A 23,054-nucleotide genomic window follows, 5' to 3' on the forward strand; every position below is an offset into this window, starting at 1 on the left:
ATATCCTCAACGACACTTACTGGTTATCTGTCTTGATTACAACCAGCTAGTGGGTATGAAGTGGCATTTCGCTGGGGTTCTTATTTGAGTTTCCCTAATGCCTAATGATGCAGCTTTTCAGGTGCTTATTGTCCATTTGTATATCTTCTTTGGAGGAATGTCCAAATGCTTTGCTCATTTTTTAAATAGGGTTATCTGTCTTTTTATGTTGAACTGTATGAGATATGTACATATTCTGGAGTTAAGTCCCTTGCCAGATATATAACTTGCAAATATTTTATTTGATAGGCTGTCTTTTCACTTTCTTGATGGCACCTTTTTTAAAATTTTATTTTATTTAAATTCAATTAATTAACATATAGTGTATTATTAGTTTCAGAGGTAGAGCTCAGTGATTTATCAGTCTCATGTAACACCCAGTGCTCATTACATCAAGTGCCCTCATTAATGCCCATCACCCAGTTACCCCATCCCCCCACCACCCTCCCCTCCAGCAACCCTCAGTTGGTTTCCTATGATTAAGAGTCTCTTATGGTTTGTCTCCCTCTCTGATTTAGTCTTGTTTTATTTTTCCCTCCCTTCCCCTATGCTCTTGTTTTGTTTCTTAAATTCCACGTATGAGTGAAATCAAATGATAATTGTCTTTCTCTGACTGACTTACTTCACTTAGCATAATACTCTCCATCCACGTCATTGCAAATGGCAAGATTTCTTTTTTTTTTTTTTTGATGGTTGAGTAGTATTCCATTGTGTATATATATATGTGTGTATATATATATACACACATACACCAGGTCTTCTTTATCCATTCAGCTGTCAATGGACATCTGGGCTCTTTCCATAGTTTGGCTATTACGGACATTGCTGCTATAAACATTGGGGTGCAGGTGCCCCTTCAGATCACTACATTTGTATCTTTGGGGTAAATCCCTAGTAGTGTAATTGCTGGGTCATAGGGTAGCTCTATTTTTAACTTTTTGAGGAACCTCCATACTGTTTTCCAGAGTGGCTGCACCAGTTTGCATTCCCGCCAACGTGTAAGAGGGTTCCCCTTTCTCCACATCCTCGCCAACATTTGTTGTTTCCTGACTTGTTAATTTTAGCCATTCTGACTGGTGTGAGGTGGTATCTCATTGAGGTTTTGATTTGGATTTCCCTGATGCCGAGTGATGTTGAGCCTTTTTTCATGTATCTGTTGGCCATTCGTATGTCTTCTTTGGAAAAATGTCTGTTCATGTCTTCTACCCATTTCTTGACTGGATTATTTGTTCTTTGGGTGTTGAGTTTGATAAGTTCTTTATAGATTTTGGATACTAGCCCTTTATCTGATATGTCATTTGCAAATATCTTCTCCCATTCTGTCGGTTGTCTTTTGGTTTTATAGACTGTTTCCTTTGCTGTGCAAAAGCTTTTTATCTTGAGGAAGTCCTGATAGTTCATTTTTGCCTTTGTTTGCCTTGTCTTTGGAGACATGTCTAGCAAGAAATTGCTGCAGCCAAGGCCAAAGAGGTTGCTACCTGTGTTCTCCTCTAGGATTCTGATGGATTCCTGTCTCACCTTTAGATCTTTCATCCATTTTGAGTTTATTTTTGTGTATGGTGTAAGAAAATGGTCCAGTTTCACTCTTCTGCATGTGTTTGTCCAATTTTCCCAACACCATTTGTTGAAGAGACTGTCTTTTTTCCATTGGACATTCTTTCCTGCTTTGTCGAAGATTAGTTGACCATAGAGTTGAGGGTCCATTTCTGGGTTCTCTACTCTGTCCCGTTGATCTATGTGTCTGTTTTTGTGCCACTACCATACTGTATGATGACAGCTTCGTAATAGAGCTGGAAGTCCGGAATTGTGATGCCTTGGTGGCACCTTTTGAAGCACATGATTTTTGAATTTTGATGACGTCCGACACCCATTTAATTTTTGTTGCTTGTGCTTTTTGATGTCGTATCTAAGAAATTGTTGCCTAATCCAAGGACTTGAAGATTTACTCCTATGTTTCTTCTAGGAATTTTATAGTTTTAGCCCTTACATTGAGATCTTTTATCAATTTTGAGTTCATTTTGTGTATGGTATGAGGAAGGAATCCCACTTCATTCTTTTGCATGTGGATAACCAATTGTTCCAGTACCACCAGTCTCTTCAACCATAAGTTGAAAAGACCATTCTCTCTTCTTGGCACCTTTGTGGAAAAGCAACTGGCCATGCACGTGTGCATTTATTTTTGGACACTCAATTCCAGTCCATTGATCTGTCCTATGCCACACTGTCTTGATTACTTTATTTGTATTTATAGCTTTGTTATTTATTGCTAGTTTTACATCCTGTTTAAAATTCTCGGACTCATTACTACCAGGCTCCAGCTGTATTCTTTTTGGAGAATCTCAGCAAAGACCAGAAGTACAAGGAAGCTTTTCTTTAAATGAAACAGGGGTCATTAATAACCTCTCTCAGTTTCTGAAGCAGCTGTACTGTGAGCAAAACCTTAGGAAGACAACACACATGAAAAGAATTTAGTATTGTAATAAAGTTAAACTTACAATAAGGTTAACCTGCATAATTTGAGTATACATAATCATTCTGCTACAGAACAATCAAGAGCAAATAGTGAATAGTTCATGCAAACGAATGTGCTATACTGTAAATTTATACTATGCTTAGAGCAAATTTATCATTTTAATTAAGAAACACATTTATAGGGTTCTTTTTTTTTTCCTCTATGGCTCATTTTTTTTCCATCCTCCTCTCTTTAATGACCTTTCTTCCAGGAAGATAGGGACTCTCTTGTGTTCCTGAAACCTCCAGGTATCCGGTACTCCCAGCCCCCACGTACTAAGATCAAGCTCTAGGGCAAACTAGGGTTAAGGAATGGTGTTCCTCTCAGCAGAGTCAAGAAGCTGGTGAAGAAGGGCTGGAGAAAGGTGATGGATTCCATCCAGCAAGGGAGGAGACTATGGAAAGAAAACGTGTTGTGACAGAAACTGGTGGATGTTTCTCAACACCCATTCTCCCTTTATCCCTCAATAAGAGAAGCTCAGTTTGCTTGGGGAGGCAGTGTGCCCAGCCAAAAGACTACCTCTCCAGACTCGTTTGTTGCTAGGAGAAGTGGGCCTGGGGTCCAGGGCTGGCCAGTGATGTATTAGTTGGAACTGCTGGGCTTCCAAGGAAGCTTTTTTTAAACTGGGCAGATTTAGCTGGCACCTGTCTTTTGCCCTTCCTCCCAACCCCCCTTCTCGCCTGGAACATGGACGCAGTGCCAGTAGCAAAAGGAACCACCCTGTGACCAAAAAAACAAAAAACAAAAACAAAAAACACAAAACACCAATGCTTTAGGGTTGGTCGAGCAGAAGAGAGGAGCCCAGCTCCTCCATTAGGTCTCTGAAGAGCTGGGCTAGCTGTCTCTGAACTTCCTGACATGTAAAAAAAAAATAAATCCTTCACTTATTTAAGGCACTGATGTTTTGAGTTTCTGTTATCTGAAGGGAAAGCTCTTCTGTCCTCTCTCTTCTCCACCCCCCCCCAGCCCTCCCACCTCCCACCTTCACTCCCCTCCTGCTGCACAGGTTCGTTGCTCTATTCCCATCTAAGTTCTCTCTGCCAGTCAGAACTGCTGCCCCTTCGGAGATTTTGCAGGAGATGTGGGAAAGCTTATCACCTTCCCCAGCCCTCCTATCAGTGGGAGTGGAGGCACAAGCCCACCTTGATCCTTATCCTCCCCCTTCCCAGGTCTGGCTCCATCCAGAGAAGGAATGTGAAATGGTTGGAGGAAAGGCAAGCCCACCTTGCCCACATATGCCTCCACACTACCTACCAGGAATCCCCCTAACTGAGCGATTGGAGGTAACCACCAGACACTTCAGAGAGATTCAGGCTGGAGGGTTGGGCTACCAGCCACCTAGCTCCGTTCGGAAAAGAAGCTGGAAACATGAAATCATCTTGAGGGGCCTAGCATTTTGATATGACAAGGCAGCTCAGCAAGTTCTGGAAATAAAGCTGTCTGGCTTTGGATTTCAGCTCCACCATTGACTGTGTGGCTTGGACAAGGTACTTCACTTCTCTCAGTTTTAGTTTGCTCATATGCAAATAGACAAAAAAGCCACCTTCTTTTGTAGGGTTGAGAAGATGAAATGTGACAGAGCCACAATGCTTAGCACAGCCCCTGGCATATAACAACTGCTTGATAAAATGACCATTGTCGCTGTTATTATACTAGTGAAGAGCAAGGGCTTTGAAGTCATATTTGGGTTCAAACTCAGCTTCTCCATCCATCAGTTATGTGGACTGAAGCTGTTTCCTAGTCTTTGCACCTTCGTTTTCTCTAAGTGAGGAAGAGAACTGCTAACTCACTCAACTATAAATACCTACGGCAGGCCTGCTCTACACCTGGTTTTCTGTTTCACCCGGGGCGTAGGAAGGTGAGTAACACTGACATAGTCTAGTGAGGAAGACAGACACTAATGGAAAATCACAAGGAACTGTAACAAATGCTACATCAGAGCGCTACAGAGGTCTCTGTAACGGGGACATGTCCTGGCAGAGAGGCCAGAGAAAGCAAATGCACCCAAGGGTGGGAGAAGAGCCTGAGGGGTGAAACAGCATCTGCAGAAGCTCTGTGGACCCAGGGATGGTGGGGGGGGGGGGTAGGTCAGAGATGGCCAGGATGGCTAGTGTGGAGAAAGCATGGAGGGAAGGTGGTGTGACGTCAAGATGAAAGGTAGGCAGGCCATGTGAGACCTCTTATCTAGTTTTATCTTTATCTTAAGAGTAACGGTCAGCTTTTCTGAAGGGCTTTAAGCGGTGTGTGTGTCAGAAACAGATAGTTTGCATTTTGAAAAGTTCAGTACACAGTGATGTGGAGAACAGAAAGAGAGAGCAGGGATGGTGAGGGTTGATGTGGCGAGAAGCTAGTACAGTAGGTCCAAATGAGAATGTTTGGTGACTTGACTCCTTGCAAGGAGGGAAACCGAATCTCTGTTTCAAACTAGAGAGTTAAGTCACTTTTAGTTTTGCGGTCACTCTGAGCATCCTCTTGAATAAAGGCACAAATGCAGGGGATTCATAGATCAACCAAAGCTACAACCATGGGCTTAGGTTGAACTCCCTGAATTAGATGATAAAGCTTGATAAACTCTTTGACTATATCAAGACCCCTTTGTTTTTACTAGTACCTCTTTCCTGAAGGTTATACTCTACTTCGCAAACCTCCTTTCCCTGTTCTCTTATCTCCCTATCCCGACACCAAATGTCCTGAGAGGATGATGCTGAGAGATGAGTCAGTTATCCTACTGTCAGAAACAGGAGCAGCCTAATGGTCAACAAAACAAGAAAACAGTCTTTGTCCCTTTCATCCATTAGATCCTTATAAACTCCATCTTTTTCCTCATTTATGTAATTGATTCTAGGAGGAAGCAGATGAAAACATGAGTAAGGAATGGCCTCAGAACTATGTATACCTGGAACCTGTGGTGTTCATGGTATTCCTGGATTCGGGCCAGACTTGAAGAGAACTACGGATTCCCCCATTACAGCAAAGATCAGGTCTCGAGGTTGAAGCACAACATTCACTTAACCCAATGTATATATGGCCAATGTCAGCTAGGAAGGACACCAACAATGTTTTGCAAAAGTCCTATAACCCAGGACTATTTAGAGTGGAGTCCCGGATTGGTACCAGCCTGAGAACTCTTGGTTAGTAGTCTACAATGAGATAAATTTAGAATTTGAAGGTAGGCAGTTACAGCCTGTTATTGAAAATGGCCAGCAATTTTATGCCTAGTGAATCTAATAATAATGAATTTGAGCTTGTGTGTTAGATGTATTCCCTTCTTATTTAGTTTCTTTAGTAATTTATTTTTAGTGTATTTTACAAAAGTACCAGTCCACGCAGGCCTGGAAAGGAAAATAACTAGCGCTCCAATATGGACGGTTTGAAAAGCACTACTGTAGCCACAGCTGAAAATTCCCTGATTCTTTCCTCACCGAGATGACTGACAGCATGGGAAATTTTATTCAATTCAGAGGACTGGAGATAAGTCTGAACGGACGAGGAGCCACGGAAACATGAGTTTTAGTTCTCAAGGGCACGTCCTCTTCCCAGGCAGCACGTATCTAATGATGGATCAACATAAAGTACGTACAAAAGCGGTATCCCAGCTACCTCACCACAACTCGCAGCTCTGACAGGCTGGCTTTATACTCCCTGTGGCACCAACTGACACCTTCCTTGTCGCTGTGCCACAGCCCAACTTCTCCTGTTGTCCAATCCCATTTCCTTCCATTCCCTTCCCTTCTGTAGGAATTGATCCAGGAGCACCCCTTAATAAACCTCTTGCACACCAATCTCCATCTTAGAGTTTACTTTCTAAGGGACCTAACTTTTGACATTGTTTAACAACAATATGACCTCAAAGATCATAATGGGAACTAATGATACCATGTGCTTTGAATTGTGACAAATAGTAAGAACTACCATTTACTGAGTACCTATCATGTGACAAACACTGTAGTAGGTGTATTACATACATAATCTATAGTCTTTTTTAAATTGTGGTAAAATACACATAACATAAATGAGATTGAATCAGTGATCAAAAACCTTCCAACATACAGAAGTCCAGGACCACGCAGCTTCACTGGTGAAGTCCACCAAACATTTAAAGAATTAATACCAATCTCTCCCAAACTCTTCCAAAATGTAGAAGAGTTCCCTCCTCTTCTACACACTTTCAAAGTCATTTTATGAGGCCAACATTACCCTGATACCAAAACCAGACAAGGCTACCACAAGAAAAGTTCAGGCCAATATCTCCGATGAATGTAGATGCAAAAATCCTCAACAAAATAATAGCAAACTGAATTCAGCAATGCAATAAAAAGATCATATACCATGATCAGGTGGGATTTATTCCACACATGCAATAATGGAGCAACATCTGCAGATCAATGTGACACACCATATTAACAAAATGAAGGATAAAAATTATATGATCATCTCAATTGATGCACAGAAAGCATTTGACAAAATTCAGCATACATTTATGATAAAAACTCTCAACAAAGTGGGTAGAGAGGGAACACACCTTAACACAATAAAGGCCATATACGACAAGCCTATAGCTGACATCATACTCAATAGTAAAGAGGGGACTGCTTGTCCTCTTAAGATCAAGAACAAGACAAGGGGCGCCTGGGTGGCTCAGTTGGTTGAGCGACTGCCTTCGGCTCAGGTCATGATCCTGGAGTCCCGGGATCGAGTCCCGCGTCGGGCTCCCTGCTCAGCAGGGGGTCTGCTTCTCCCTCTGACCCTCTTCCCTCTAGTGCTCTCTGTCTCTCATTCTCTCTCTCAAATAAATAAATAAAATCTTCAAAAACAACAACAACAAAACAAGACAAGGATGCCCACCCTCCCCACTTTTATTCAACAAGGTATTAGAAGTCCGAGAGGGACCCATACACAAGAAATAAAAGGCATCCAAATCAGAAAAGAAGTAAAACTGTCTCTATTAGTAGATGACATGATATTATATAGAGAACCTCAAGGACTCCACCAGAAAACTATTAAAACTAATAAATGAATTCAGTAAAGTTTCAGGATACAAAATCAATATCCAAAAATCTGTTGCATTTCTATACAGTAACAATAAACTATCAGAAAAAGAAATTAAGAAAATAATTGCATTTACAATTATATCAAAGAGAATAAAATATTTAGGAATAAATTTAACTGAGGAGGTGAAAGAGTTATACACTGAACACTCTAAGACACTGATGAAAAAAAACTGAAGAAGACATAAATAAATGGAAAATATTTCATGTTCACGGATCAGAAGAATTAATATTGTTAAAATGTCAATACTACACAAAGCAATCAACAGATTCAGTATAATCTGTATCAAAATTCCAATGGCATTTTTCACAGAAATAAAACAAACAATCCTAAAATTTGTATGGAACCACAAAAGACCCCAAAGAGCCAAAGCTATCTTGACAAAGAAGAACAAAGAGGGAGGCATTATGCTTCCTGATTTCAAACTATATTACAAAGCTATAGTAATCAAAACAGTATGACATATGGTATTGGCATAAAAACAGACACACTGATCAACAGAACAGAAGAGAGAACTCAGAAATAAACCCATGCATATATGATCAAGTAATTTAGGACAAAGGAGCCAAGAATATACAACAGGGAAAGCACAGTCTCCAATAAATGGTGTTGGAAAAACTGGACAGCCACATATAAAAGAACGAAATTGGACCCCTACATCTCAACCAGACACAAAAATTAACTCAAAAAATGGATTAAAGACTTGAAAGTAAGACCTAAAACCAAAAAAAAAAACTCCTAGAAGAAAATGTAGGTGGTAAGCTCCTTAACATGGGTCTTGGTGATGATTTTTTGGATTTGACATCAAAGGAAAGGCAACAAAAGCAAAAATAAACAAGTGGGACTACATCAAACCAAAAAGCTTCTGTACAGTAAAGGAAACAACAAAATGAAAAGGCAACCTGCCAAATGGGAGAAAATATTTGCAAATCAAATATCTGATATAGGGTTAATATCCAAAATATATAAAGAACTCATATAACTCAGTAGTAAAAACAAACAACCCAATTAAAAATGGCAGAAGAGGGGCACCTGGGTGGCTCAGTCAAGCATCTGACTCTTGATCTCAGTGCAGGTCTTGATCTCAGGGTCGTGAGTTCAAGCCCCGCACTGGGCTCCATGCTGGACATGGAGCCTACTTAAAATAAAAATGGCAGAAGAACCCAATAGACATTTTCCCAAAGAAGACCTACAAATGGCCAACAGGGAGAGGTAAAGGTGCTCAACATTCCTAATGACCAGGGAAATGCAAATCAAAACCACATGGAGATATCACCTCGCACCTGTCAGAATGGCTAGTATCAAAAAGACAAGAAATAACAAGCGTTGCACTGCTGGCAGAGACGTAAACTGGTATGGCCGCTACGTAAAACCTTACAGAGGTTCCTCAAAATATTAAAAATATAACTTTCATTTGATCCAGGAATTCCACTTCTGTGTATTTACCCAAAGAAAACAAAACCATTAATTCACTGCATGTTCACCCTCTGTTCGTTGCATTATTTACAACAGCCAAAATGTATAAACAATCTAAGTGTCCATTAATGGATGAATGAATAAAGAAAACGTGGTACATATACACAACAGAGTATTATTCAGCCATAAAAAATAATGAAATCTTGTCATTTGTCAACATGGATGGACCTTGAGGGCATTTTACTAAAGCAAAATAAGTCAGACAGAAAAAGGCATATACCGTATGATCTCACTTACATGTGAAATCTAAAAAAAAACCCCTAAAACAAGCTCATAGAGAACAGGTTCAAAGTTGCCAGAGGTGGGGGACAAGGGAAAAATTACCAGCTTAACCACTTCTAAGGGGACAGTTCAGGGCATTAAGTACATTCACACTGTGCAATTATCAGCACCATCTATCTGCAGAACTTTTTTCATCTTAAAAAACTGAAACTCTGGGGGCACCTGGGTGGCTCAGTTGGTTAAGCATCTGACTCTTGATCTCAGCTCAGGTCTTGATCTCAGGGTCATGAATTCAAGCCCCACATGGAGCCTACTGAAAGACAAAATAACAAAACTGAAACTCTATACCCACTGAAAAATAATCCCCCATTCTCCCTCTGGCCAGCTCCTGGTAACAACCATTCTGCTTTCTGTCTCCGAATTTGACTCCTCTAACTACCTCAAATAAGTAGAATTATACACCATTTGTCTTCCTGTGATTGGCTCATTTCAGTTAGCATAAATCCTCTAGGTTCGTCCATGATGTAATGTGTGTGTCAGAATTTCCTTTCTTTTTAAAGGCTGAATACTATTCCATTGTATGTACATACCACATCTTGTTTATCCATTTGTCCACTAATGGACACGTGGGTTGCTTCCACCTTTAGGCTACTATGAATAAAGCTGCTATGGACATGAGTGTACAAACATCTACTCAAGACCTTGCTTTCAGTTCTTTTTGGTTATACATAATTGTATGGTACTTCTATTTTTAAAGTTTTTAGAAAACGCCATACTATGGCACTGAACTTGGAGCAAGAATAAGTAGGGAAAGTAGGAGGTCAGGGTTGAGAGAAGTTTTGTTTTCGAGAGCACAGTACACTATAAATGAAGTATAACATACAACTCCAGAAGCATGAGGATACATCTTACACTACACATAATACTAGGTGGATCTCTACGACTAGAGTATGGTGTCCAGTTTCAGGTAGCAGACAATTTAGGAGAAGTCTAAAAAATTCACGAAGAAATCAAAAAAGAATAAAAAAGACAATGCAAAAACAAAACCTGATCTGTGTTTTAAGGTCAAAGAGCCCCAATCAGTTGGTATAGAGGGACAAAAGCTGAAGGAGGATGTTTTTCAAATAAACCAAATCTCATTTTGACTTTGTTCCCTTAAAGTCAGATCCTTGGATGTTGTCTAAAGTAGAACATCTTTATACTGAATTCTGCTTTGTAACAAATAAGTTTATAGTAAGGTTCTGAATGTGTATAAGAAGTTGTAATCTGAAGGATAGATTTCTGTTTTCAAGGAAGTAGTTTTATAATATTGATAGGCTAGAAATACTGTACTAGGTAATTTATAAGGAAGGTTATTCTGAGTTTTATGATTGTTTAATAATAAAATGCATTATTTATGAAATCTTTAAGGTTAAAAAGCATTTTAACTTGAGGTTAAGCAAAAGCCAGGAAGACGGGGGGAATAGATTATTTTTCAGAAAAAGTTTATGTGTTTTATGTATTATTTTCTTTAGGGCTGATATTACAAGGTAATGAAGCATTTTGGGTGTTGTTACGGATTCCCCAAACGTAACGTAATCCTGCCGTCACAGAATTTACGGTCTTATTGGAGACAATTTACCCAAGGAGTAAGTAGGATAAAAGATGACAAAAGTACAATGAGGTGCCAAACTTCGTGACATAAATTGTAAGTGCTCTAGGGATTTAAAAAATGGTAAGATAAAATCTAATTATATGAATATAGATTATTAGACAAGACAAAACCTAACTGGGCCTTTAGAGGATAAGAAGGATTTGTCTATGTGGACAGGGATTCCAGGTGTTGGGAGAACTATGAAAATTCACTCATTCATCCATTCAATCAGTTTTTTAAGTCCCTACTATGGCCTGGGCACTGTGCTAGGCCCCAGGGTTTCAGAATCAAGTGAGATCTCCTCCTTGCCTTCCAGGGAATTACAGCCCGGGAATGGTCAAGTAATACAGAAAGATACCAGGGTGTCGTCAATGCCAGAGCAGATAGGAGTAAACACAGTAAAAAAGCATCTAAATCATACTGGGGGTGGGAATGGGCTAGGGTTAGAAAGGAGGAAAGACAAATAGGAATTAGCCCTATTGGGGGGAAGCAGGCATGAGATGCCTAGGCGGAGGGGCCTAAACATGAATAAAGGGACAGAGAACGAGCAGCCGCATGATGGGTGAGAACAGGGCTTAGCTCTGCAGTTTTCACAAGACATTTCCTCTGCCACCTGCTTTCCAGAGCACATCCGTGCATCTTCAACGAGCCATGTAGAGGACTAGGCCTCTGCATCCTTGCCTAAGAGCACAACTAGCTCTCACCGAGCAATCACCCAAGAGAAGTTATTTGCAGCATTGTCTAAGACACATGCAATCTATCCAATATTCACTATCTTACCCTTGGATTATATTGGACCACAAAGGGACCTGGACTATAATGGTTTTGTCCCTCAGAAAACTGTCTTCACTGACTTGAACTGACATGTTTTGCCTTTCTGTAGCTCACACCAAGAAGTAGCCCCGTGAAACACACCGCTGTGTTGTGAGGGCACTGTTGCTTTGTTCAGTGTCCTTTCTCTAAAGCGTGTGAAATACTTCTTTTAGAATAAGAGCTAGGCAGCAATGTCCACAACAGCCAAACTATGGAAAGAGCCCAGATGTCCATCAACAGATGAATGGATAAAGAAGATGTGTGTATACACACACACACACACACACACACAATGGAATATTATGCAGCCATCAAAAAATGAAATCTTGCCATTTGCAACGACATGGATGGAACTAGAGGGTATTATGCTAAGCGAAATAAGTCAATCAGAGAAAGACAATTATCATATGATCTCATGATATGAGGAATTTGAGAAATAAGATAGAGGATCATAGGGGAAGGGAAGGAAAAATGAAACAAGACGAAACCAGAGAGGGAGACAAACCATACGAGACTCTTAATCTCAGGAAACAAACTGAGGGTTGATGGGGTGGGGGGGGTGGGAGGGATAGGGGGGCTGGGTGATGGACACTGGGGATGGTATGTGCTATGGTGAGCACTGTGAATTGTGTAAGACTGATGAATCACAGACCGGTACCCCTGAAACAAATAATACATTATATGTTAATTAAAAAAAAAAAAAAGAATAAGAGCTAGGAAGGTGCGCCTGGGTGGCTCAGTCGGTTAAGCATCTGCCTTCAGCTCAGGTCATGATCTCCGGATCCTGGGATGGAGCCCCGCATCTGGCTTCCTGCTCAGTGGGGAGTCTGTTTCTCTCTCTCTCTCTCTCTCTGCCCCTCCCCCTCACTTATTCTCTCTCTCTCTCAAATAAATAAAATCTTAAAAAAAAAAAAAAAAGCGGGTGCCTGGGTGGCTCAGTTGGTTGAGAGACTGCCTTTGGCTCAGGTCATGATCCTGGAGTCCCGGGATCGAGTCCCATATCGGGCTCCCTGCTCGGCGGGGAGTCTGCTTCTCCCTCTGACCCTACCCCCTCTTGCACTCTCTCTCTCATTCTCTCTCTCTCAAATAAATAAATAAAATCTTTAAAAAAAAAAAAAAAGCTAGGAAAAAGCTTAATTTTCCTCTGGAGTATGGCTTCCTTTCTGAAAATGAGAACTATATACCCTGATGTATCATGTTTCCCTTTTTGTCTTGACTTAGAGAAGACTCATAACCAAATCTAACCTTGATTATCATCATTTTATTTGGTCTTATATTTGAAAAATGTGAAACATCTTGACTTTTGGCCTTGATTTTCCCTTTATATTTTGTTATTTTATTGTATGTGGTTTTATAAGACTCTATGCTAGTGAAGGAAAGTATGTTGTCCCTGCTACCTGAAGCAAACTGCCGGAAATGCCTAAGCTGGCAGCTTGTGTCCCATCATCACGCTGTCCTGGTAGCAGGTTGGGACGGGTCTGCAGGTAGCACCTGCCGCCTTTAGGTCTCTACACCAGCGGCACTTTGTTGGATGAATGAATGCCAAGGATTCGAATTCTGTCCTTTGAAAGCTGCAAACGGAGAGAGAAACAACCCCACCAAGAGAGGTGGGGTCCTGAGGAAGGCTGACTTGCTACCCGGGAGAATGGTGGGAGCCAGCCGCTGACCTGGGCACAGGGATGGACTAACAGATGCGCTGCTGAGCCACCGATTAGCCACTGCTAATTGTCCCAAATAAGGTTGTAGGTTTTTATGAGGTCTGGCCCCCCCGAGACTGTTCGCTCTGCTTGTGTACACTAACTGTCCTTAACAGAGGTGAACTGAGGCTGTCTCTCTTCTATTAATCAACAGGCTATTGAGACAACTCGACTTCTCTGCATAAAAGAGGAGGGTAAGAACATGTACGTACACACAATGGCAATTTATCTTGGAGAATAGCAGCAAGGATGGCTAAAGACAGAAGACCAGCGAGGGGTCGTATTTCTAAAAAAGAGCTGCGGTTTTCAAGATGCCATGTTCCGATACCCGATTAACTACAAGCAATTCATTACCTAATACATTTTAAGCTCAGCCATAAGAAATTAAAAAAAAAAAAAACCAACAAAAAACAAAACGCTTGTCAAATTCTAAAACATCTTCATTTGGGTTTGTCCCATGAAAAATGTGTCTTAATTTCCCTGGGAAGCAGATGAGAAGTGAATGAAAAGGGGGGGAAAACACCTCAAAGTCACTTTTTAGTCCAACTGAATGTAAAAAGGAGTGATTTTTTTTTTTAACCTGATAACCATAAACAAATAAATAACACTAAAATAGCAACTTCTAACCAGCTGACCTTTCAATTCACCTCATCATCTCACAACCAGGTTGGTTTTCCAAGTTAGGTCCTCCTTTTGTCCTGGGGATACATGCTATGTTTTACCCATACAGCTAAGGGGACATGCCGCACATTCAAGCTGTTCCTCTCTGGAAGCAGACAACTACTTAACTTGGCTCTAGATTTCAAGAGAACAGAGCTCCTGATACCTACGGGAGTTCCGAATGTAAACGCCAGCATGTTCGAAAGAGGAGTACACAAAGAAGGTATAAGAGACTATTGTTTTACGTTTACTGGCGGTGCTCTTCATTCAGAGGACAAGAGAAGCAGAGTCTTTTCCTTTATAATTATAATTTGAAAGACTAAATGTCAATGCCCGTCATGCCAACGGAGCAATACACTTCAAGCCACCGTTCTCCACGCCCTACAGTTACCCACCCACACACTTTGGGGCCCAGTAAATTCTACAGATAGGGCAAGCAGAGTTGTAAATATTTCCATGTACAAAGCTTGCTTTTTCCAAAGACAGGCATGGCTTAGCATGCCATTTTCTTTCTTTAGAACTTTTAGGAGCAATTATGACCTGAGGATATAAGGATGGTAAAGCAAAGGTATGTGCCTATAACAAGCATTTCTTTGAAACCAGCAGCAAGATGTGTGGGTTCCACACATCCACAGAGTATAGACTGATAACTTGTAGTGATAAGTATAAAAACTCACAAAGTAAGGCAATGTTATGCTGGTTACCTGCCCAGTTCAGGATTACAAGAATAAACAGGATCCTTTTCCACCCAAAGTGAATGGATATTACACAGGACAATACGAATCTGCTACAAGCTGGGGTGGTAGGCACAAGTCTAACCACCCAGGGTGCCAAGCATTTTTTCCAGTGGGTGTGTGTGTGCTTCTGTAACATAAATGTAATTTGAGAAAGGGGCCACTGCACTTTCCATTGCTCTTCATAACAAAGTAGTAATTGTTAACAATTGAAGAATCATCACTCCTCTCTTGGGAGTTTGCCAGCTCTGCAAGAGACGATATCAATTTTCTGATGTTATCTCTCTCAGTGGTCCACTTCTTAATCCATTTCAGAAATAGAGTTCCCTGGTTTTCTTTAAGGCAAATGAACCCCCTTTGGGTGGGATCTTAGAAGTATCCCCCTACTTCCTCCAAACTGAAAGCCAGGTTGTTTCCTCCCCCACTTCTAACCAGGTTGTTCTGCTATGCTTGAGTTTTGTTTCTGAACGTAGAAAGTTACTAACTGAAAAGAAAGAGGCCTCAGGACAGGAAAGCATGAAATTTCAATGGCTGACAGCCAGGCGATTTGGCCATGTAGAGGGATCCACATCCTTCTTGTGTGGCTGCAGCCAGACTGAGACTAGCACCACACATACTGTTAAGACATCACTTGTAGAATACAGCCTATCATGAAGTGAGTGCTGTGACCAGTCGCTTAGAACTTGGTGATATAAACCTAATTGATTCAGATTTTTTCCTGGTTCCTTGCAAGGCACATTAAAGATACTCTCTCTATTGCCGTGTGTTCTAAGAATGTACGAGTTGGGTATGGTATGGTCAAGTCAGTGTGGCTATGGAGGAGATGAGAACAAGGCTTGGCAGAATGAAGCTGATTATACTCAGGGTCCCAGAGAGAGGGTCACTACAGGCCTCACAGGGCAAAACACCAGTGTGGTCAGGAGACGGAAGACAGGAGCGAGGAGAAAGTCTAGGCCAGAGCCTTATTTGGGATTTCCCTGGAAAAGGCAAGGCAGGGCAGAGTAAACAGCTTAAGACTGGCTAGTGTTAATAATTCTGGTGGGCTCTGGGCTAGTCTCTCCCTGGCTCTGTAAGGCCCCAAATGGGAAAGCATCAAGAATACAGAAAACATAGTTAACTGGCTCTGTGATGAAGAGATGCCAAACAGACAATACAGAATCTAAGAAGACACAAAATCGTGCATATATTTAAATATGACCCTTGCGTGGGGCAGCAGAGTGGGGATCTTTGAGAGTCTTAGGCCCCAGTATCCTCCGGTGTGGCTCCCTCATTCTTTGATAAAGACAACTGATGCTTTCTCAGTCTTAGATAACATGCTATGCAAACACACTTCAATCTTTTCATCTCCTGTCTGCCTCCCTAAACCCACATATGAAGGGGTTCTAGGACTGTTACAGCTGGTGATAACATTCATTTTTGACTGCGGCTGAAGGGACCTCTGCCCAAGCTGTGATTCTGCCTACACCCCATTCACAACAAGGAGAAAGCAAGCATCCAGGTGATGGGCTATGGACTCTAGGGTTCTCTCCCTTCACTCCGTACACTACCTATTTCTCCTATTCAGCCTGGCAGGTGGCAGGTGGCAGATGGCCATGGGCTGCCTCTGGAGCCTTCCGGCAGTTATGCTGTACCATGGGAGGCTGATCCTTCAGAGGCCCTCTGACCCACTCTGTTTTCTGAGTCCATACACACTTGGCATGAGGTCTCACCACCTCAGCTAATTACAAAGTACAGCATCACCTATCCCTAGCTTATGTGCAGCTCAGGCTCCGCAGGGCTGTGTTCGCAACAGATTTAAGTGTTGAGAGATGGGCTCTTTCCCAAGGCTTCTTTGCTGATGATCCTATTTTGCCATGTAATGTTCTGGGTGGATTGTAAGGGATACTAGTGAAATAGGTTCAAGGAAAGTGATATTACAACTGTGGCAGGTCCAAGTCTCACAGTCCTGGAAACTGATGGATATTAGTACTTCTTGGCAGGTCATTGGTTTAGTTTGGAGCTTGGTGTCACATTCATTCTTCTGGCTGCCAGTCTCCTCAAGGAAATATGGACCTTCTCACTTTAGTTTTCTATATTCTATTAGTTGTTCATCACTGGATAGGCTGCTTCGTATCAGAATAAAGGACCATTGGTGAAGTATTACCAATAGAACTCTGGTTGTTTTCAGTTTCTCTGGTACATTTTGGTAGATGACCAAGCCATGGATTTGGTGTTCCTTTCTCTCTTCTCATTCCTTTTTGGAAAGAGTTCAGATGGGCTGGGGAAAGATATTTGAAGCTTTCTGATCCAATGTAAATGAATCCTGTGGTGGGTAAATAATTTTCCTCCCTCCTTTGCTCTCCTGGGGTATTTTGATGAATAATGTTTCTCAAATAAGTTTGTAAGTATTCCCCTAGAGGTAAGAAGGGTATTAAGCTCATAGCAGGTGTGCCTTTAATGCTTTAGTGTGTACGGTAGAGCAAAGAGGAAAGGAATCATCAAAACCTGGTGGTTTCATAGAATTTTCTGGAAAGTTCTGAAGGCCATAGCTGGGAACAAAACACTGTGGGGCAGCGCTGGTGGTGTGGGTACAGCCTCACGAGATCAAGTCAGGCCAACCCTTCAGTGTTGGAGATTTTTACGGGTGGGTGGTAGACTGGGGTTTACAGTTTGTTTGGCTGCCAATTACAGCATATACTTATCTTAACTCAGAAGAAAGCATAATTAATTAATCGACCTCACCAAAAAAACCTTTTTAAAAAAATTTTGTTCCTTCCTGCCTCCCATTATTTGGAAGTCCAGTTCACAAACTACACAACTCTAATCTAAAAGCCTTCTTTAATAAAAAGTATCTTTAACAATATTCATTCTCTTTAGAGGCTATTGCAATTTGACCTTCAAATATCATGTTTTCCAATGTATTCTGTTACTCTTTACCTGTGATAACTCAATCATGGTTTTAGTTTCTTTCTTTGATTGGCTTCAATGTCCCCATATTTTTAAACAAAAGCCTCTATAATAGTAAGGAAATTTCTTACTGCCACAGCGCCACCTACTGGTAGGCCAGTACAGAAGCAAGCTAACGGTAGCTTAACTTTGACCCACACTTTGGAGTCCTTCTGAGCTCTGGTTTTATAAAATGCCAATTTCTTTGTCATTCTGAGAAACTATCACTTCTCTTGATAGCTATTAAGCCTCTTGCTGTGATATAAAGTCAGCAAGTTAACCTTAAAAAATATGCTCTTATTCTTACTGTTACCTTAAATTGGCCCTGACTTCACCGACTTTGATTTTCTCTGTCCTATAACTGTAGCAAGGGCTCCAGATTGTGTGGGCAAGGGTTTGGATCTGGCGAAAATAACTTGGGGAGCTTCCAAAGATCCTGAAAAATGTAAAAAAAAATCCCCACTTAACACTTTATTTGATCTTGGTGAAAGGACAAGAGGTCAAATCTAAAACTAGGTCTTAGGATAGGACAACAACGAGAGAGAAGAATAGCAAGGGACACCAGGCCTGGAAAACTGCCCAGAATATAGCATTAGGTGGCGGGTGACAGAAGGACCAAAGAAGGAAAGAGAAGACTGAGAAATACATAGAACATAAAGAAAGGAGAAAATAAACAGCTATGTGTATTTCAAGAAAATAAAACCAAAAACCAAAAAAAAAAAAACACAACAAACCTAGGTTTTAGGGGATCATCGTTTGCCCAGGTGCTGACACCAAGTTTCCTGCCAAACACCAAATCTGTGCCCTTTGCTTTCTAACACTGTAAGAGTGGGTAATCAACCCAAATTCTTACCCCTCTGGCTCCGGGGAGAGAAGAACACTTTGGGAGCAATAAAGGATATAAGTCACTAGGGCAAGCATCTCAAGAGCTTTATTTATTTTCATTATTAATCTATTATACTCCAGATCCATCCAGGATCCATGACAACTATATAACGCTTGGTGAAAGGAATAAGAATCTAATAATAAAAATAGGTCATTCTGCTGAGAACTGCCAGGCAAATAATTTCGCTTGAAAGTTAAAGTGATTTCTAGATCCTCAGAGTTTACGCTCCACTGGGTTTACTCTGTACTAAAACAAGTTCCCTTCTTTTGTCACATGGAGAGACAGTGAAGTGGGCAGTCAGAGTCACACTGATGTGCTGTTGCCCCGGCCCCATGCAAAGAAAGAGGATAAAGCTAAAGTGCATTTTACCAAGGCCCAAAATAACCGATACTTAACAAGGACATTGTTTCTCACTTCTTGTAAATGAAATCCAGCATTGGTGTTCAAAAGGCAGTAAGAATCCTTCCACCAACTACAGACCCGTAAGAGCTTTAAACAACAACAACAACAACAACAACAACAACAACAACATCAACAAACGGGGGTGGGGGGCAGGCAAAGTCTGGGCTCCAGGACAGAAAAGGCGTAGGCAGAAGCTAAGGCCAGGGATGAAGGCAGCTGGTATGGCCTCAGACCCTATAAGAATGGTGGTTTACACTATCAAGTCAGCATGAGAGAAATGCCAGGTATCTAATCTGTGGCTCTCTGCTATTTTCGTTCACCATCGCCACTTCAGAACTCAAGAACGCCATGGTTATAAAGAACGGAGGCCAATGGCTTTGGCTTTGAGCCAAAGGCCCTCACTCTAGCGTCCTTCTCAAGTTTCCCAATTTGCTGACTCTACACCTTCCCTTCCATAGCAAAGTCAGAATGTTTAGCTTGAAGTAGAGAAGTCAAGGAAAAAGTAACATTCGTGGAGCATTCCAGGCCTTCTGCTAGCAGCTTTCACATTCACTACCTCATTTAATGTTCATAATTAGAAGAACAATGTCGCTAGGTCACCAGCAGTGGGAAAGGATTCAGAGTTGTTTTTCAACAGTGTGCTGGGATGAACGAGTATCTCATTCAGGCGCCCGACGAACAAAGTGACACAGCTTTAAGGCCTGGTTGGCTAGACTTGTAGAGGGTCAAGGGGCCAGGAAACAGACTTTTGCTATATTCATGCACTCAATAATACCATGTTTAACCAACTGAGTTAACTGGACCAGACAGGGGCTAAATACCTTTCAAAGTCAGTGTAGCGATTCCTGTTGAGGTACAAACGTCCCATCTCTGAGAGACATGTAAACTTTGACTTATTGTGGGGGTTGTTCTCCCTTCTTGTGGGTTTAAAGAAAAATGTTTCTAATAGCAACCTACCCTCCTTTTTGTAGGACACCCTTCTGAACCCCTAGAATAACACCTTTAAATCTGCGTGTCATATAGAAAAGCACATGCTTTGTAGTTGAAACACTGGAGTGCCAGGTAGCTACTTACTAGCTGTATAAATAACTCTAATGGGGTTAGTTAGCATTGTACCGCTAAGGCAAAATGTTTATTAGGAAGTATGGAAAATGCCTGAGACTCACTATACCATGTTCATCAGTGTTTCTTTAACTGAGCATCAGGAACACCAGGAAAGGCACAGAATAGAAACAAATTCAAGGCACGTTAGAGGCCCAGAGTCACTGGAGACAAAAGCAGTAAGCAGCAGGCAGCCTAAATAAGGCGAGAAGAACACACTTGTCTTAAGGCAGAAGCAGGGAAAAGGTAGATATTAGAATCCAGGGAGATACACAACTTCTCTTTGCTCTGCGACTTTGTGCTGCTACTGAATGCATTACAACTGTTACAAAATCTCTTAACAGATAACTCCAGTCAATAAATATTAATTCGTGATCGAGATGCTGAGAGTATGAGCCACCTGGCTCCTCAAATTTCCAACTTCCCCAGCCAGAGCGCATGCAGAGAGTTCAATTCTGTACTTAACACATCAGTTAGACATGCAAATGCAGTAGGCAGGTTTCCTGCATCTCCTTTGCTTTGCAACCCTCTTTGGCTGCAGCAATTTGCTGGATAGAGATACTCAGCTGTCTATAGTGCAAAATTCTCCCAGCCACCCATTTCCCAGGCCATAACAGTTCCAGTGGGAAGTTTTACTTCCTTAAAAATAACGACCATATTCTAGTAATTCTTTTTGGGGGGAGGGGAGGGGCAAATAGACACCCATCAAATATTTCTTGAATTCAGGTTCTAAGATCTTAAGTGGAGAGCAAAATCTTTATACTCTTATATCATTACCTGCCCTGGGTGTCGTTATAAAGCCTTTCTCTGTATATTGTGTCCTTTAGTTCCACAGTAAGCCTATGCGATATATGTAATAATCCCCATGATACAGTCTAACCAGGCTTCGCAGTGGTCTTATAATCATTTGAAGGTCTATTATGTCACACACACACACACACACCCCCTCCACACCCTGGCCCTGGACTCCTCGATGGCTGCTTCTTGCACTCAGGACTACGTTCCCTACATGGCTCACAAACCGGCCCTGTTACCTCTTACGACCTCTTCTCCTGCTGCTCCCTGCCCACGCTCTAGTCCCCAGCCACGGTGACACAGGAGGGCTCGCAGACAGCGCATTTGCACCCTGCTACCCCCCACCCCCGTTTGTGCAGGCCTTGTTCCCTCTTCCCGGAACTCCTTCGGCTCCATGCCTCCCCTCTCCTGGAGGACCTGTCAACGTGCAACCCTTCGCTTAGATGTTTCTTCCCCTAGAAAGCCCAGGCCAAGTCGCTGGGGTTCCAATACGGCCCCGCCATTTACTAGCTATGAGATTTTGGATATGTTTCATAATCTATGCCTTTATTTCTTCAGCTGTGAAATCGGGAACACAGTTCCTGTTCTATGCCTGTTTCGCGAACAAATGAGTTATCACATGTAAAGCATTCAAAACTGTCCCGGACACACCAGATGTTCAGCCAGTGCTGTCTACGGTTGTTCTATGCATCCCCAGTACCTGAGATTTACCCAGCCTGGAGCCACTCCCTGCTGACTCTCTTCTCTTCCTGAGTCTGTAAGGTCCCTGACCACAGGGTCTGCCTGGTGCACCCTCGATGTCCCTCGGTGCCCAGCATCTCACTTTCTCCATGGGAGGTGCTCAATAAGAAATATTTGTTGAATGGAATCCACGTGATTTTAATTTTCTGATTACTTATTAGTATGCTTTTACGAATTGATCCTCGCAGAAAACTCCCCCTGGACCAATGCTGTCTGACTTATACGTGGGTACCTACACTAAGAGGCTTTAAGACCTCAGTAAGCACCTGGCAATAGACCAACAGGCCATTACATTGGCACGATAGGACCCCGAACAAAGACCACAGCTCCATCGTGCTGAGGAGTTAGTGGGAGGTACTGCATGTGGGGATCCTGTATCAACAATGGAACACCAGTCAGTTACGGACCTTTTTACTAAATGCTGCAAATCTGATTACACTCTCCCAGACCGAGAAATGTCATCTACCTCGAACTAGTTCTGGAAAACCATTCCATCCTCAAGTGCCCATCTGCCAATGCTTCAAAGGCCCGGATGCTTCTTCGTTCTTTGAACTGCATGTTTCTCCAGAGGCAGAAGTGAGAATATGCCCAGCGCGGCACCCCGCCCTGTCACCCCGGCCGCGGAAGGAGCCGGTGTGCCCACTAACCTGCGGAGCTGGTGATGGGCGCAAAGGCCGCAGCGTTAAAGCTGCTCTGGAGTCCGTTCAGCTGCCCTTCTGTGGAGGAGCCTCTGAAACACAAGCAGCTTGGTTAGATCGGCAGACGGAAGGCTGAGATCAAACACACGCCCTCCGACGGCTCTGCCTCTTGCTCTTGGTGCGCTCTCATGTGGCTCGTTCCCTTGCTTCCTTCAAGACTTTGTGCAAATGTCATCTTATCAGAAAGGACTGCTATGACCAACCTATCCCTTCTTCTGAAATATGAAAACGTCTTGCCTATCTCTCTCCACTGGAATGTAGTTTCAAGAAAGCACACGCTGTGAATGGGGCGCCTGGGTGGCTCAGTCGGTTAAGCAACTGCCTTCAGCTCAGGTCATGATCCTGGAGTCCCGGGATCGAGTCCCATGTCGGGCTCCCTGCTCAGGAGGAGCCTGCTTCTCCCTCTGACCCTCCCCCCTCATGCTCTCTCTTGCTCACACTCTCTCTCTCAAATAAATAAAATCTTAAAAAAAAAGAAAGCGAGCACAGGCTGTGACCACTGCTGTGTCTCCAGTGCCTACAACAGTGCCTGGCACCTCATAAGCACTCAACAAATATTTGTTTATCAAATGAATAAATGATGTTCCCAGTATTGACTTGAATAAATCAGGAGTAAAGGCATTTTTAAAAAACCAAGTTTCACGTGGACCGGTGATTCTCAACTGAGGTAC

General features: G+C 42.2%; 1 protein-coding gene across 1 annotated transcript in view; it reads right to left on the reverse strand.

Moving 5' to 3' along the window:
• TTLL5 (tubulin tyrosine ligase like 5) overlaps positions 1-23,054 on the reverse strand; it is a 274,932-nt gene that overhangs the window by 23,011 nt on the left and 228,867 nt on the right. The window contains 1 exon segment of the mRNA XM_021679581.1: positions 22,333-22,415. Coding sequence (XP_021535256.1) covers positions 22,333-22,415 — 83 coding nt within the window.

The sequence above is a fragment of the Neomonachus schauinslandi genome, chromosome 9 (assembly GCF_002201575.2).
Source record: "Neomonachus schauinslandi chromosome 9, ASM220157v2, whole genome shotgun sequence".
NCBI classification, from domain to species: domain Eukaryota; kingdom Metazoa; phylum Chordata; class Mammalia; order Carnivora; family Phocidae; genus Neomonachus; species Neomonachus schauinslandi.